Source organism: Chelonia mydas, chromosome 11, assembly GCF_015237465.2.
Source record: "Chelonia mydas isolate rCheMyd1 chromosome 11, rCheMyd1.pri.v2, whole genome shotgun sequence".
Classification (NCBI taxonomy): domain Eukaryota; kingdom Metazoa; phylum Chordata; order Testudines; family Cheloniidae; genus Chelonia; species Chelonia mydas.
Genome location: NC_051251.2, coordinates 27,965,110 through 27,980,930, shown reverse-complemented (window position 1 = coordinate 27,980,930; position 15,821 = coordinate 27,965,110). Strand labels below are relative to the sequence as shown.

At 41.1% G+C, this 15,821-nt stretch overlaps 2 protein-coding genes across 6 annotated transcripts in view; both read left to right on the top strand.

Annotated features, from left to right (window-relative positions):
- The window catches only part of STAM2 (signal transducing adaptor molecule 2), a 33,566-nt gene extending 29,406 nt beyond the window's left edge, over positions 1-4,160 (top strand). For both annotated transcript variants that reach the window (XM_037912066.2, XM_037912065.2), the window contains exon 14: positions 202-4,160. In XM_037912066.2, the coding sequence (XP_037767994.1) occupies positions 202-430 (229 nt within the window). In that variant the 3' untranslated portion in view covers positions 431-4,160. The remainder of the gene's footprint in view (positions 1-201) is intronic.
- Positions 4,161-10,514: 6,354 nt separating this feature from the next.
- The window catches only part of CACNB4 (calcium voltage-gated channel auxiliary subunit beta 4), a 192,560-nt gene continuing 187,253 nt past the window's right edge, over positions 10,515-15,821 (top strand). Inside the window, exons 1-2 of one of the 4 annotated variants that reach the window (XM_037912550.2) lie at positions 10,515-10,772; positions 11,160-11,243. In XM_037912550.2, coding sequence (XP_037768478.1) covers positions 10,701-10,772; positions 11,160-11,243 — 156 coding nt within the window. In that variant the 5' untranslated portion in view covers positions 10,515-10,700. Of the gene's footprint in view, positions 10,885-11,159; positions 11,244-15,821 lie in introns of all 4 variants that reach the window. The other 3 variants (XR_005227333.1, XM_037912551.2, XR_006284898.1) reach the window with 3 other exon arrangements.

Here is a 15,821-nt window from a genome sequence, read left to right as displayed (position 1 = left end):
TATACAATTTGATTTCCCCCAGATTCGTAAGGACTAAAAGTCCAGAGGTGGGTAAATGTCAGTAAAATTTTTTGTTCTATTTTTTTACTTCAGAAATGTGCAAAATCAAATCACTTTTGAAATGGCTTATAGTGTGATACGCAAATGAACTTGGTAATCATAACTGTCACTGTTTTAAAATGATTTTTTTTTCTGTTGCAGTCCTGGACCAGATTCTGTGTCAAACTCTGGATACATGAACCAGAACTCTGGCCTTCAGTCAGCAACAAGTACAGCTGCTTACACCCAACATATGGGAATGTCTGTGGATATGTCAGCTTACCAGAACTCTACATCTAATTTGCCTCAAGGAGCAGGCTATCCTGTGGCACTTCCACCTCATTCAGTTCCACAGCAACAAACAAATTACCATCCACAGCCTCTCCTTTGAAAATAAACCAAGCTCATATTCCTAAAAGCATTCATAAATGTTGGTGATCCTCATGATTTAAATAGCTTGTCATTGGTATACAAGTACACTTTCCCTTGATTAAAATGAACAACCCAATTTGCTGCATTATAAAGCTAAGCAATTATTTCAGAGTTAAATATACTTCAAGTTTGACAGTTCAGAATCTTTCTAAAGACAGTTTGAGCTAATGATTTTAAAAAAATCATAAATGATTTCAATCCCCACTTAAGTAGCCTCCATCAGCTAAAACTTTCAATCTCGTGGAGTATCATTCTCAAATCTAAACTCAAATAAGAGAATCCTTTCCTTTTTTTTCTGGAAACTTGAGAGGGTGCTTTAAAATCTAGTTATGTTGCTTTATCTGTTCTTTTTGTAGTCTTTTCCATTACACTGTTTTAGAGAATCTTTTCACTTCAGTAGTATTTCTTCCAACAAACCCCCGTGGTTTAGACAAATTATAGGTCTGTTTGTTATACCATAAGCAGTTCTGCTTTATGGGATGCATTACCTAATAGAACAATTGCATGATAAAGCAAGTGTGAACGGAGAGGGAGACTATTCCTTGATATTCTGGCAATGAGGACCATGTAAATACAACAAATATGAAAATTCTAGGGGTTATTTTTTTTTGCAGTGTTGCCAGACTTGATTTGGAGTTCCAAGGGGGTCTTCTGTTTCCGTTGCAAGGAATTGGTGGTGGTGGTGGTGGTGGTGTAGGGGGAGGGGGTTGTTACTAGGGAGCTCTCTTTCTTTTTCTCCAGAAGGGGTGGCACTCCCAGCATCTTTTCTTTCCAAAGGTGGGTAGAGGATGCTGCAAACTAACGGGTGCTCTGAGGTTGCAGGTTACTTAGCTGGCAATTTGTAAAATCTGTCTTCATGTTTGTTTAAGGGTGGGAGAGCTGTCTCATTCCCTTTGGTTAGAGAGAGGCTCAGGAGTGCTGTTTATCAGAGGTCTGTGGGAGTCTGCCTTGTTTGCTCTGAAAATGGTGGAGGTGAGCTCTAAGAGCACAAGTTACCTTCATGGACCACAAAGCTCTCGTCTTCTTTAGGCTTTCCTGTCACTGTCACCATTCACTTGTCTAGATGAATATATTTGAGAGTGTATACTTATACCACTGTGGATCCAAAGCAAAGGTCCTTTGTTAGTGGGACTGTTTTCCTCTTTGGACATAAGGAATGGATATACACTGAAAATGACAAGCATGCCTTTAAAAAAGGAATCACCTCATGCATGAGGACCTGTAGCATTCAGTGGAAAAGAAACAAGATCTGGTGACTTTTCCTGACACTTTAATTGTTATGGGTGTTTTTTGTAATAGAGTAAATGAACTACAAGAGCTGGATAATCTTCCAAGAATATGGGATTTCTTTCCTTTTTATTATTTTAACTTCTGGAAATTTGCACATCACTCTCTACTTGGCTTACCTACTTGGCTTCTTAATATGATTATATTTATACATATTTTTAATTTTGTTATGAATGGCTGACATTTAGATTGGGAAGAATAATGGATATAAATAACTTTGATAAAATATCTTGGTTAAATGCATGGAAATCTGAAAGCCTGTCCACAAATGAGTGTTTGATGTACATTGTTTTCTACCGGATGAGACCTTGTTACATGGTAGATCTTCCTTGTGTTCTCCCAAAATAAAACTCACCATCTGTTCAATGCCACCTCCATTTGTCTTACTGTTACTAAATACATTATTTAGTATGATCTTATTCAGATGCAGCTTCATGTTGGAACAATAAGGTATTCAGTACCTGATCATTTGATACTCAAGTTTGTGTAACTGGAGCTGTAGTTTTTCCTCTCCAGTGTTTTAATTTGGCATTATCCTTCCAGGTGAAGCTGTTCAGTATAAATGTAAAGTGCTTTAATCTGACACCTTTAAAATATTTTGATAATGTATTCCTTGTGTTCTTTGTGGGGGGGGAGGAGGGGAAAGAACCAAGAAAATTCATTTCAAAATTCTTGTGGAAAATTCTTGCTATTAGAAAATTTGTATGCAAGGATTTCTTTTATTCCAAATAGTTAATCAAATTAAACCCAGTTAACATTAATATAGGTTCTTTCATGTTTGTCATTGAAATATAAGGAAAGTTTTTATTGGATTCAAAGTTTTTGACAGTATAAATATTACCCAGTATCTTAATTTGGGATTAATAGAGTTGGCTCAGAGTTAGATTAAAGTGTTTGATATTTTGTTCTTTATAATATATGAAGTATAAATAGTGTGTATGCCCATTTGTGTCTGAGCTTTTGTACACATGCATATATATACACACTCTTAAAAACAAAACAAAAACCCATGACACTTTATATTGCAGGATTTGGCATCCTATAATCTCTTGTAATCCAAATCATAGGCATTTCTGAAAGTTGTAGATAGTGTAAAATATTTGATTGTTATTAAAATTGTATTTAGAGGGTTTTGGTGTTAATGGGATCAGTTTTATCTCTTCATTCTTCTATACCTTATCATATTTATTTTTAAGGCCTGATTGTAACTAAATATGCTGCCAAAGGAACTGTTTAACTTCAGATTTCTACATTAGGTTTATACCTGCTGTCTTATATTGGGAGTAAATAGTAGATAACTTCTGCTTTTTCATATAAAATACAAGTTTCTGCAACTTTAAAATGAGAATTTTATTATTGTATTTAACTTTGTTCCATGGGTGTCAAATACAAACTGCGTAAACTTTATTCTACTTTGAGTTGTTTGCTACCTGCTAAAAAAACTTGTGTAAAAATGTCACTTTTTCACTTGAACAATATGTGAGGACATCATTTATATGTAATATCACCATGCAGAGAATGTTTTAAAGGATTTTAAAATTTCAGATATTTTTGAGTTGACAAGCACCTTGTCTATTTAATAAATCTTTGTTTTTAGAAATTCCAGTATTCCAAAATAAAATTGGTAATTAAGGTAATTGTTAAAGATTAAAACATGTTCTGTGTTCATTTTGTTTTGATGAGTGGACTTTCATGTTCATAGCTGCTGTCTTTTGGAGTAGTACAACTCAATGAAAAGTAGTCATTTTGAGAAGAAAGCTGGTGCTGGCGGCTATAAATGCAGCTCTATTCTATTATTGTAACTGTTTTCGTATAAGAGCTTTTTTCCATACTTATATCTATGCATCTTTTCTAAGAAGAAATACACCACAATATTAAATATGAGCAGGTTTGGTACCTATAAATTTAGTGAATGTCTTTTTAGGATATTTTCTACACTTACAGTAGGTAAATTATACATGAAACTGATCAAAATTATTTTGATCTTTTTAGTAAAGATTGAATAGATGAAGGGAAGAAGAAGAAGAAATAAGAAGGGGCAGATCCTCAGCTAGTGTAAATTTTCATAGCATCATTGAAATCCGTGGAATTGTGACAACTTTTACCCTTCCTGGTGAGCTGCTCCCATAGTGCTGTGTGATTGAATGCATTCTGTAAACTCATTTTGCAGGTTAGGCTCCAACTGCCTCTTTGTCTAGATTTAAACTGGAGAGTTTAAATGCTTATCTAAAGTAAGACTATTGGGTGGAGGGAGAAGGGGACTGCAGTTTATAGAAAATACTGTCTTCGGGGAATTTGGAGTGTTAATAGTAGATTTGTTCCATTGGAGTAACCAACTGGCCTTTTGCGTACAGTATGTTTGCATTGCCTTTTGTGAATAAAACAAATTTATTTAACAAACAGTGGAAAGTTCTCTGTCTGTTTGAAAGTTAGAGAAATATGTAGCTCTTCCAACTGACACGATTGGCTTTTTGCATACTTATATAACCTAGCTATAGTACATTTGACACATAATACCGCTACCTAATGGTGGTTGATCCATACTTGGGTGAGGAATAACTGTAGTCCTAACTATATATTATATTCAGTTTTATTGCATATTGCTAGGTCAGGGGTTCTCAAATGGGGGGTTGTGACCCCCTCAGGGGGTTGTGAGCTGTCAGCCTCTATCTCAAATCCCGCTTTGCTCCAGCATTTATAATGGGTTTAAATATAAAAAAATCCCTCTTTAATTTGTGGGGGTTGCACTCAGAGGCTTGCTGTGCGAAAGCGGTCACCAATACAAAAGTTTGAGAATCACTGTGCTAGGTTTTATACATAAGAAAAATAACACTTTTTTCTAAAATTTCAGTTATTACATCTTAAAAGTAAAAGCAAAGAGTAGTACTCTATAAGTAATAGAAACTCTCTTTAGACCACCATTGATACCCATCTAACCAAAATGAGGTTGCCAGCCCACACAATAAGGAAATAACCCCTGTAGCATATCTAAGGCAGGGAACAAAAGGACTATGTAATTCACCAGCCTGATATGCCTGAAAACAAAATGTTCCTATGAGTCATTCTTTAGCTGTAAGTCACTGGAACATATATTGTCAATCACTTACTTATATTATCATCTTGAGTCACTTGTAACTTTCCTGGGATAGTGTCAGGTCAGTTTAGGCCCTAGATATAAGCCTTGGAACAAAAAGCACTTAACCTAACAGCACAAGAAGTGTTTAAAGGATCTTTGTAAAATGTCAGTCAATGGTTTTTCTATCTAGACATTCTCACAGTGCTAAGGTGAGAGAATGTGAAACTGATAAACTACAGTGAATCTGGACAATTCCCTAGTGTCTTGATTTCCTGGACAGTATATTAATGTGGGAAATCAGCCAAGCCATGAGATAGGTTAAGATTCATAATTAAAGAAATATTTCCTTACTATTATCAATTTAGATGATTCAACTGAGTTTTAAAAATCTAATTTAGATTTCACCATTCATGCTAGTCACTTCTTGCACCACATTCATCTTGGACAAAGAAGCCAGGCTAACTAATTTCATGTAAGGAATTCTAAAATCTGCAATTTGTGTGCATAAAGGACATTAATCAATCTGATTATACTAGGTCTCTGCTTGCTTTCTACCAGATGTCTGTAGGGTCTTCCTTTGCCTGGCATACATTGGGGAAAAATGAAAAAGGGCATATTTCCTCTGTTAGTGAATGTGCTGCTAGATATTATTCAAAATATAAACTGAATTAACAAAACTAGTGTAGATAATCCATTCTATAACCATATTAAATGTAGGAGTAATCTCTACTGAATAAAAGCCTACTCTCTAGGTTCAAAAGATGGCATATCTTAAAACTGTTACCGGTTGCTAAATGTTCCTTGGCTTCTATCCTTTGCTATTTCCCACAACTATCAGATGTTAAAAATAGTGTTTTCCTACAGAAAACTGAAATTTTAAATTGCCCATAGGGGGTGAAAGGTGGCAGGAATATATTTGTAAATGTGAGTAAAACTGTTACTGATGTTCTCTGAGAAATGTACCTGTCATATCTTCTGTGAACTTTGCTTTCTTTCTCTTCTCCCCCACAGTCCTGGTCAGAATACACATTCAATACTGGTTTTGCTGGAAAAACCCAATCGTACTCCGCAAAAGGACGGGGAGGAGGTGTCAGTATTGGGTTGCTGTGTTTTGTTTTTTGTTTTGTTTTTTTTTTTGTCTAGTGGCAAACTCATCTTGTAGGTACCCACCTCCCCTCCTCACTTCAGTCAGAGGTGTGATGTGCTTCAGGTAAAGCCACAGGAATGGGGAGCAGGAAGCCTGGGTCCTGTTTTCATCTCTTTCTCAGATTTCCTGTGCAATTTTGAACAAATCACTTAATCTCTGTGCTTTATTTTCATGCTCTGTAAATTGGAATTAATAGTACTCTAATTTACCTCATGCCTGTGAAGTAATGTTCTGTGGTGGAGGATGCTATAGAAGCACTAAGTAGAAGGTCAAACAACCATTGATTTTTACATGGACAGATTTTCTTTCCAGATAAACAATTTTAGAGTCAGTGGGCTAAATTATGCTCCCAGATGAGTTCCTACCTTGGGCATCTGCATTCATACCTCAACCTACCAAGCTGTGAATGTGACACAGTGCAATGAAGATCCAGTATGTAAGAAGGTATCATTCATGTAGAAAATATAATGCTGTATGATTCACTACTGTAAATAAAATCTGTTTATTATTTCTGTTGTAAATAATTTTCAACAAGTGACATCAAGTTTGAGAGCAGAGTATTATGTAAATAAATATCCCTCAAAATTAGTTACATTTGAGATGCATATCTGCATTTGGTTTAATAGTTTTAATCTGGATATAAATTCACCCAGTTGATGTGTCTTCTGTTAAAAGAAGTGCAGTGCAAAAGCTGGACAAAATATATAGTGGATAAACCATTAACTTAATTTTTTTCTGAAGGCTGATACAATTAAAAATGCATGAGACATTGAATTACTTGATGGTTTCAATATGATTTTTCTGTTCTTTATGTTGGAGATACATCCATGTTTAAAAATCTTTTCATAATCTGCCACCACATATCATCTCCATACCAACCTTTGGCTACATCAGCCTGAAGTGTTAATGCCTGAACTTTGCTGGAGCACTATGGTGTCAGAAATTCTTGCTCTTTCTAGAGTCTGGAAAAACAGAAGGTTCATATCAGCTGCACCTCTTTGTCCTGATGAACATCTTAGGAATTGCATTTGAGCAGCCTGCTCTACAGTATAATGAGGAAAGCTAACGAAAAAACCCTAAATGCCTAAATTAAATAAAATCTTAACTGACGCTAGAGGTCAGCAGAGAGTGAGAGAGTTTGCATGCAGCCCTTCACTGGCTAGGGCATGCAAATCATATCAGTGGATTGGTTCTCCCTGAAGAGCTCTTCTTCAGGATCTCTGAGTAAGATCAAAAGCTTGTCTCTCACCAACAGAAGTTGGTCCAATAAAAGATGTTATCTCACTCACTTTGGGTCTCTAATAGCCTGGGCCTAATAAGGCTATAACAACACTGCATAAAACAATAGAACTTGAAACGATGCACATGCAACATGAAAAAGCACACATGAAATACATTCATTCCATCAAGGCATCCTGGGATTAATGTGAACAGGGGTATTAAAGATGGAATGATTTAGTAACATCAGCAGAAATGTGATATGCCATGTCAGCCCTACTATGGCAACATGTCATGCTTTCTATTGAGTATACGAAACTGATGGAGTTGGTGTGGATATATAACACAGGACATATTGTACTGTCTTTGTGGTCATATCTGCTGTCACTCCCTCCTAATAACATCACCAAGTGCTTGTCCCTTGTCCTGCAAAAATGATTTGTCCTCCTAAGTTTGAGTTTACTACTCACTCTGCCTGAAAGTCTTGTATGTAGTTGTGTTGCTAGTGAGCCTGTCCTCAAGATAGATTTTTTTTTTTTTTTTAGGTTCAAATTTGTAACTGGATGTTTCACCATATGCAATAAAAGTACAAGATATGGAGTGTATGGCTGTACGTTGCCTTTACCTTGAAAAGCCAGCCTTGCAAGGTAACTTGTGGTTCTAATCAGGGGCTGCCAATCAGGTCTGGGCCAACAACATTTTTGGGGATGTTTTAAATTGTGTGTGAGGTACTGTAAAATGAAATGCAGAATTTAAGAATAAGCATTACGAGTACAATAGAAATCTTTACAAGAGAGTGCTGTGTGTAATTTCAGAATTCAGCGTTATCACACGCACCTGGTAGTCCCACTGTGTATATATTGTTGCTTCTATGCTGAGCAGAGGCAGGTTTTCAGAGCCTTCCGGGTCACTTTGTTGTTTAGCATAAAAATTGATGTGGGGTCAAGTAATTTCTGAATGTACACGTCCTGTTTCCCTGAGCAGGGGTAGCAACAACCTCTTGCAGGAACCTAAGGTCAGGCACCTGTGCCCAGAACCAGCTGCCTGGGACTTCTCTCTCACTATCACTTGCACACAGCTCCAGCAGATCCACCTGCTTAAACACAACTTCTGCCCCTTTTCCTCCCTCAGCCTTTGTGCTTTCACATGGGAAACTTCTAGTTCAGGGCTTCTCTCTGACCACGGTCTGGAAAAGGTGGACTGGCCATTAACTCTCCTGTGTTTAGCAACATAAAGGAAGCTCAGGGAGGTCCAACAGCCCACACTGTGCATACCCAGTCCCTTAATGAGTCTCTGATGGAAGTTACTGCATGACATCTTCAACTCTTTCTATTAAGAATTTCATCCTGCATGCCTATCATCGGTGACTGGAACTAGTCGGAAATTTTCTGACAATGTTTTTCCATTGGGAAAATACCAATTTGTTGAAAGCAAAACATTAAGTGGAAATGTGTCAGTTTTGACAAATCTTCCAATGGAACATAGGTTTCAAAACTTGTGTGCCAGCTAGGTTTCTTTCCAGCTTGCCCACCCAGCTCTTTGGCATCCTGCCTGAAGAACTGCTTTGGAGTTGGGATCCCGATATCCAGGGTCTGTGGTTCCAGGATAGCCAGCATCCCCAGAAAGATTCTCTGAGGACCAGGGACCCCAGAGCTTCCAGCCTCCAGAGCCAGCTACCTGGGTTGTCCAACTCTCTGGGCAGCTGGCTCCCCAGGCTTTGAGAGTCAGATAGGCCTGGTAACAAGCAGGTCCAGGAGCTTGGAAGCCCTGGGGTCACCATCTCTGAGACAGTCTGCATGTGGGAGCTGCTATTGAGCCAGGAACCCCAGAAGCCTTAAAAGCTCCTGGCTGAAATTGATACGATTCTTCTGTTTCAGGAATACCCACCACTTAATAGCAATGGTGAGCCCCTAGCATATTTGTTTCAGAACATATTTTAGTGCTTCCAGAACAAATTATTGGATTTCAGTTGTGTGAAAATTTCTGAATTTTTGTCTTTTTATCCTAATTCAGCATGAAAAAAATTCTGAAAAATTCAAAATGTATTGTGCAAGGGAAATTTGGTTTCCTGACCAGCTCTATCAATGACCCCCTAACGTGCAAGCCAATACCATCTTTTCCGTAACATTATTTATGTGTGTGTATGCACTGTATAAATATACATTTATTCCCCTCTTTTGTGATGCATTAAAATGATCCAAATTCAGAACAACTATTTAGCCCCTATTGTACAACCCACCTGTCTAATAACATATCACATCAAATCTTGGACTTCTTTTAAAGCAGTAGTGCTCAATCTTGATTTTTCTTTTAAACTGGTGTGTGTGTGTGCGCGCATGCCTTTTCCAATCTGCCCAGTGTGCCAAAAATCCTGAGACAGTGATAGCTTCAGGCAGTAATTTATCCCCAACCCTGGACTGAGACCCACTGGGGTGAACCCTTTGCCCACCAATTGACTTCAGTGGCACTTCACAGGGGTGCATATGTGAGTGCAGTAGCATTGGCTTACTTACGAGATTTCTAGACACAGGTCTGATTTCTAGACACATTAAGAGCTTGAGTTTGTGGCTCTAAGGGAAGACTGCTACATGGTAATTATATAACAAATTATAACAACCTGGTACCTTTTGTTCCTTTTGGCTGGTGATTTTACCTATTGTCTTTCATCTTATTCATATACTGACAGCTCTTTAGGGCAAGGACTGTCTTTATTGTTATATGTTTGTAGGATGTTTAGCATAATGGGGCCATGACCTTTATTACAACATAAGTAATAAATATATAATAATAGACCATGGAAAATCCGTAGGGGGCATACATTCCATTGGGCTGGAGGGTTATTGAGCATTGAGAGAGAGGAAAAGGTTACTAGGATTGGATGCATAAACGGCTGGAAGTTGCAGAGCAAGGTCACTAGTGCATGCTAATCTGGTTAGAAAGGTTAGTATTAGGCACAGAAAGATCGTCTACAGGGGTTCTGCTAGAAGATACATTTCCCAGGGCAGGGAGGTGGCTGAACCTAATTTACACTGTGTGTGTTTTTGGGGAGCGTGGGCGTGCGCCACAGAAAGAGGTCATGGCAAACCGCGGGGGGGTGGGTGGGAAATGATGGTGCCACTACAGGAAAATGGGGGGAAGGGGCTGGGAAGTTGCTGGATATTTACAGCTGGAGAGCGGACACCCTGTTTCGGAGGGGGAAGGGTAAGGAAAACTTCCCTGTCCTCGCCCCCCCCAAAAGAACTCACTGGCTTCTTCTGTAACGCCTCCCGCCCCCCCCCACCCGCGCGTGGCGCCGGCGCCAGGGAAGAGACACTGTCGCTTTAAGGCGTGGCGATGGGAGCGCCCGCCGCCCACGCAGCACAGGGCAGGCTGCCGGGAGCGGGCGCAGCAAGGCAGCCCTGATCCGAGTGGGCAGGGGGAGGCGAAGGCAGCGCTCGCCCCGCTGGCCGGCAGCCCGCTCAGCGCGCCTGGAGCCGGGGCAGAGGCGATGCTGCGCTAGCCATGTCCAAGCCCCCGCCCCCCTCCTACGGCAAGAACGGGCTGGGGGACGGGCTGCACCCCCCCGTTTTCCAGGTGCCTCCCCCTCCCTCCGCCCCTGCTCCGCTCTCCGCCTTCCCAGCTCCGGGCTCCGGCGGCTGCCTGGGCGCGGGGAGCATCGCCTCGGCGCCGGGCTGCAATGGCTGCGGTGGGTGCTGGGCTGGAGCCTCGCTCCCTCCGTCCCCGGTGGGGCTGGGGCGGGCGCGGGCAGGGCCGGCGGGCTTGGGTTAGGGGGTGGCCCGTTACCAGAGCTCCGGGCCGAGCCACCGGCCCTTCGTGCGTCCGGGCAGCGTGGCCGGCTCCGCTCCCGGCGCTGGCCAGGCTGGAGCGGCCGCTGCCCCGGCGAAGCGGGGTCCCCGCGGGCTCCCCGCGCCCTTGTGACCCGATCTGTCTTTCTTTCCCCCCCTCCCGCGGCGAGTGCAGGTGGCCCGCGGGACGGCGACCCGGCGGAGCCGCTTGAAACGATCCGACGGCAGCACAACGTCCACCAGTTTCATCCTCCGGCAGGTACAGCGCGGGCCCGGGGAGAGGCGGCGGGGGGCGAGCCGAGCCGCAGGGCGGGGAGGAGACGGGGACCGCACCGCCCGGCTAGCCGCTGAGTGTCCCCCTGCGGGCCGGCTCACAGCTGGCCCGTTGGGTGTGAATCGAGTTTCTTTGGGGAAATGCCTGTCCCAGGGATTCCCGCTGCACCCAGCGCTCCGGGCGGCCAGGGAAAGGTGGGATATTTCACCCCCTTGCGTCTAGGCAAGGCTCTTCAAAGTCGGTTTTTCTCTCTCCCCCCCCCCCCGCAAACCAGGTCTGCGCTGCGGCTTTAACTTGCTTTGGTTTTAGTCATTTAGTCCGTCTTCGTTTTGCTATAAGACAGGCCCCCATGGAAATACAACGTCTGGGGGTTTACACAGCAGAGTCCCGGGCCATCTAAAAGATCTCAGGTGTAGTTAGAAACCTTTGGGTAAACAAGAGTTTGTTTGGGTAAAGAGGCATGAAGTAAGTTTTCGGGACAGAAACATCACTGGGATTTGGCTGAGAGGGGCTTTTAGATAAGGGTGCTTGCAGCTCCCTGTTTCCCAAGGGTTTGGACAAGGTAAAGGGAGTGAGAGCGGAAATGAAGAGGGAATGGCTCCCATTGACTTGGATTCGCCTTGGTTAAACTCGTAAGGGCACAAGAATTGGCAGCATTTCTGATTTAACTCTTTCTAGTTGTGGAGTATTTATTTCTCGAAAATGCTGGCTGACAACCCACTAGGCTTTGAGATGCTGTCTGTTAGAGTCCCTCTCGGCCACAAAGCAGGAAGATGGACTACTAGGTGCCCTGAGCTAACCTGGGTCACATCCAGCCAGTTCTATCAAGTGCTGACTGCAGAGTCCTTTTATTTAGATTTGCCTGAAGGCAAATTCTGCCCTCCCCCGCCCACCCCCTCCGCCCGGTGTACTGAAGAATTCTGCTGTTTTCTAAGACCCTACTTGGTAGCTTGGTGTATTCAGGGAACTTCAGCACTTCCAGCTGCAGCACCTGAAATATTAGGGCCTCCATACAATATACACAGGGGTTTGTTTTGTTTGTTTTTTTTAGATATGACTCATTTGTTATTTGTGTATGAAAAATAAATGACAGTGTTTATTATTTTATATATCTAGTGACACTGGCATGTTCAGCACATATTAGACATAATTTAATGTAATTTTCTCTTAAATGACCCAAAAATAATTTGTGAGAAAATAATTGTGTATTTTACTGATTTTTCTTCCATAAACACTGAACATTACAGCAGCAGCATTTGAAATTAACATCAAATATTTGTCCTGTTGTTCTCATAAGAAACAGTCTCTTTTTTTAGGCTATGAGCCATTTCGTTATAAACTAAGCTTAATAAATCATTGGAGACATTTTTTTAAAGCAGCCCCAGATGCTTTTGTCTGAATTTCCTTGCAACTTTATTTTGAAGCAAATTGCAATTGAAAATTAACTTGGCAAAAATTGTGGATTTTGATGCATTGGAGCTTGTATTTTGTAGACCCATATATATTAAGGTCAGAAGGGACCATTATGATCATCTATTCTGACCTCCTGCACAATGCAGGCCACAGAAGCTCACCCACCCACTCCTGCAATAAACCTCTCACTTATGTCTGAGCTACTGAAGTCCTCAAATCATGGTTTAAAGACTTCAAGGTGCAGAGAATCCTCCAGCAAGTGACCCGGGCCCCATGCTACAGAGGAAGGCGAAAAACCCCCAGGGCCTCTTCCAATCTGCTCTGGAGGAAAATTCCTTCCCGACCCCAAATACGGCAATCAGCTGAACCCTGAGCATGTGGGCAAGATTCACCAGCCAGACACCCAGGAAAGAATTCTCTGTAGTAACTCAGATCCCACTGAGGGTTATTTTTTTGCATTGCTAGGCCCTAATGCTATACTTACATTTATGTGGTGGGTACTTTTGTGTCTGTGCAGAGCCCCACATAGGGCCCATGCAGATTAGATTGCAGGGTCAGGACTGTAGCATTTTATTGGCTAGAAACTGTAATTATCGTTTCTATCCATCTGAGTCAGACCTGCATCTGAACACCCCAAAACTTTGGGTGAAGTTTGGATTTGGATCTGAACTTATGCAGTATTGCCAACACCAGGTGTTCAAAAATTACGAGTCAGGCCTAAAAAAAAAATCGTGAGTTTGGCTCAAAGATGATTTTAATATTACACTTTGGGTTCTTTGTATGTGTCTTCTAGTTTCTGAGCTATTTGTGTACAATTGGGTCATGTTTTCAAGTTATTCTGTACAACCGTAAGGGCTAGAAATGTACTTTTTTAAAAAAAAAAAAAAAGCTGAAATTTTCAAGTAGTTACTTCACTCCAGGAGCTGGGGCTTTAAGGAAAACACCAAATATTGTGCAACTTGTGACTAAATTGTGAGAGCTGGCAACGATGTTTTAGTTTTAGATCTGTGGGTACTAATTATCCTCCAGCAATAATCTTCCTCCTTCTGGCACGACAAGGATGTCACAGGAGCAATTTAGGTGACATCCTACTGTCTATATTCACTCTTTGCCTTCTATTTCCACTCTTCTATTGTTGGCTGCTAGCTTGCCCCGATAAAGCTTGCCCCGATTAAAAACTAACATCCATGGTCTGATTGAAGCTCTGGCCTTCTTTTCCACATGATGTCTGCTCAGTAAACACAGTTTTAAAGAAGGAAATTATAAATTGCCAATCTCTTAGATGGTTTGTCCATTCTTTGTTTATATCTAAAGAGTTTTCTTGTTTTGGGGTCTAATCCTGCATTCATTCCACATGCTAAACTCCCAGTGGGAGTACAAAGAAAGCAGGATTGGGCCCTGAACAGTTTCGGGATGTTTGCCATGGAAAACATCTTTCATTTAACTATACTGTATTGCAGTGCAGGACACTGAAATGGTGAATCATGATAACTACATAGAAAAGAGAAATATATAACCAATAGAACTAATAATTTCCAATTGCTTTGTGATATTTTCTATTCACTGCAGCTGCACAAACCAGAATGACAGCAATTCCGCTCTAGCAATCCTTGTTTTCACTGGAAATGAGAATGAGGCATCACTGTAGCACAAAAGAGAGAGAAAAACATGAAACTTAACATGACTTGAAGCCAAATAATTAGAATAATTGCAACAAAAAAAATACATGAATCCAATTTTAGTTCATGTTCATGGATTGAGCCAGTTCAGCAGGTCTTCCAGAAAGGGTGTGGGTGCTTACTGTACTTGTCAGGGAGAATCTTTTAGACTCTTTCTGTTACATCCTTTAAAGTGATGGATCTCCAGTGTAGTGTTAAAACATCGACTGTGGAAGTAAGGCTGCATTTTATTTGTTGTCATTTTTCGTTTGCACTCTAAGGGAACTGAGCATCTGTTCCTGCATGTTGCAGTTTGCTCTGAATTCCCACTGGAGTTCAGGGCACTCAGTTTCTCCCAGTGGTGCTCAACACTATGCGGGATTGGGCTCTCTGCAGCTGACCTTGCAAAACCTTACTCACAGGAGTAGTATTTAGATGACTGCCCAGTTGAAGCCAGTGGGGCTACTTGTATAACTGTTTGTGAGTCATGCCCTAACTACCTAGCTGTCACAATTGAGTTCTATTGCATCTGACATCTTATTTGTGTTCAAATGTGGAAATGTTCCCTGTGCTTTGCAGTTTGTTCAGTTTCTCATGTTCCAGTGCTTTGTGTAGTTCTTAACCATAGTATGTCTGAATAGCTGGTAGTCTATCTCATTGGGAATCAAGTGAGAGGTCTCAGTCTTTACTCATGGAAACCCCATATAATGCCCTACTAAAGAGGTACACATCTGTTATTGAAGGGGCACTGTCAAATATTTGAGGCCTGGCACTTTGATCTTATTTATAATTGATGCTAGATCTTCTCTTGCACACCCAAAATGTATTGATTTTACTAGGAATTGTGAGTGTGCAGAAGATACAGAACTGGGCCCTTGATGGAGAAAGTCTTCTAGATGCGAAAGTCCTGATTTTTCAAAACTGCACATGTGAATATATAGGTGCACAAAAAATGTACTAACTTGCATGCTTAGTTGTCATAATTGCCTGCACAACTCATAACTGTGCATCTATCTGGCCTCATTGTAGGGGATTTGCACATGCAAACAGCTAGCACATGCAAAAATCTAGCTTGTCTCTTGTGTGACTAAATACCCAATTTGTTTATACAAATACTGCAGTTCTGCATGTGCAACTTTGAAAATCAGGCTCAGTCTACTGGCTTTTTTTAAAATCTACCACACTATCACCAACAGATTTCCCAGAAAACAGCCACTATCTCTGGGTCTCAAGACAATGAATTGTGCTTTCTCTGCCAACTCTGCAGTAGTAGTAGTAGCAAATACAGTCAGTAAAGCTATTCCCAGAACTGTGCTGACGTGGTTGCTGTTTCTGCACCAGTATCTGATATGTTTTGGCACAATGAGGTGCTATATAGGCTGAAGCTGTTAAATAAATAGGACTTCAAATCCATTCAAATCATAGCAAAATAAATAAATCCACTAAAAGAATCTGCATTACCCAAATGGAAAAGGAGCAGATTGGTAGAGAA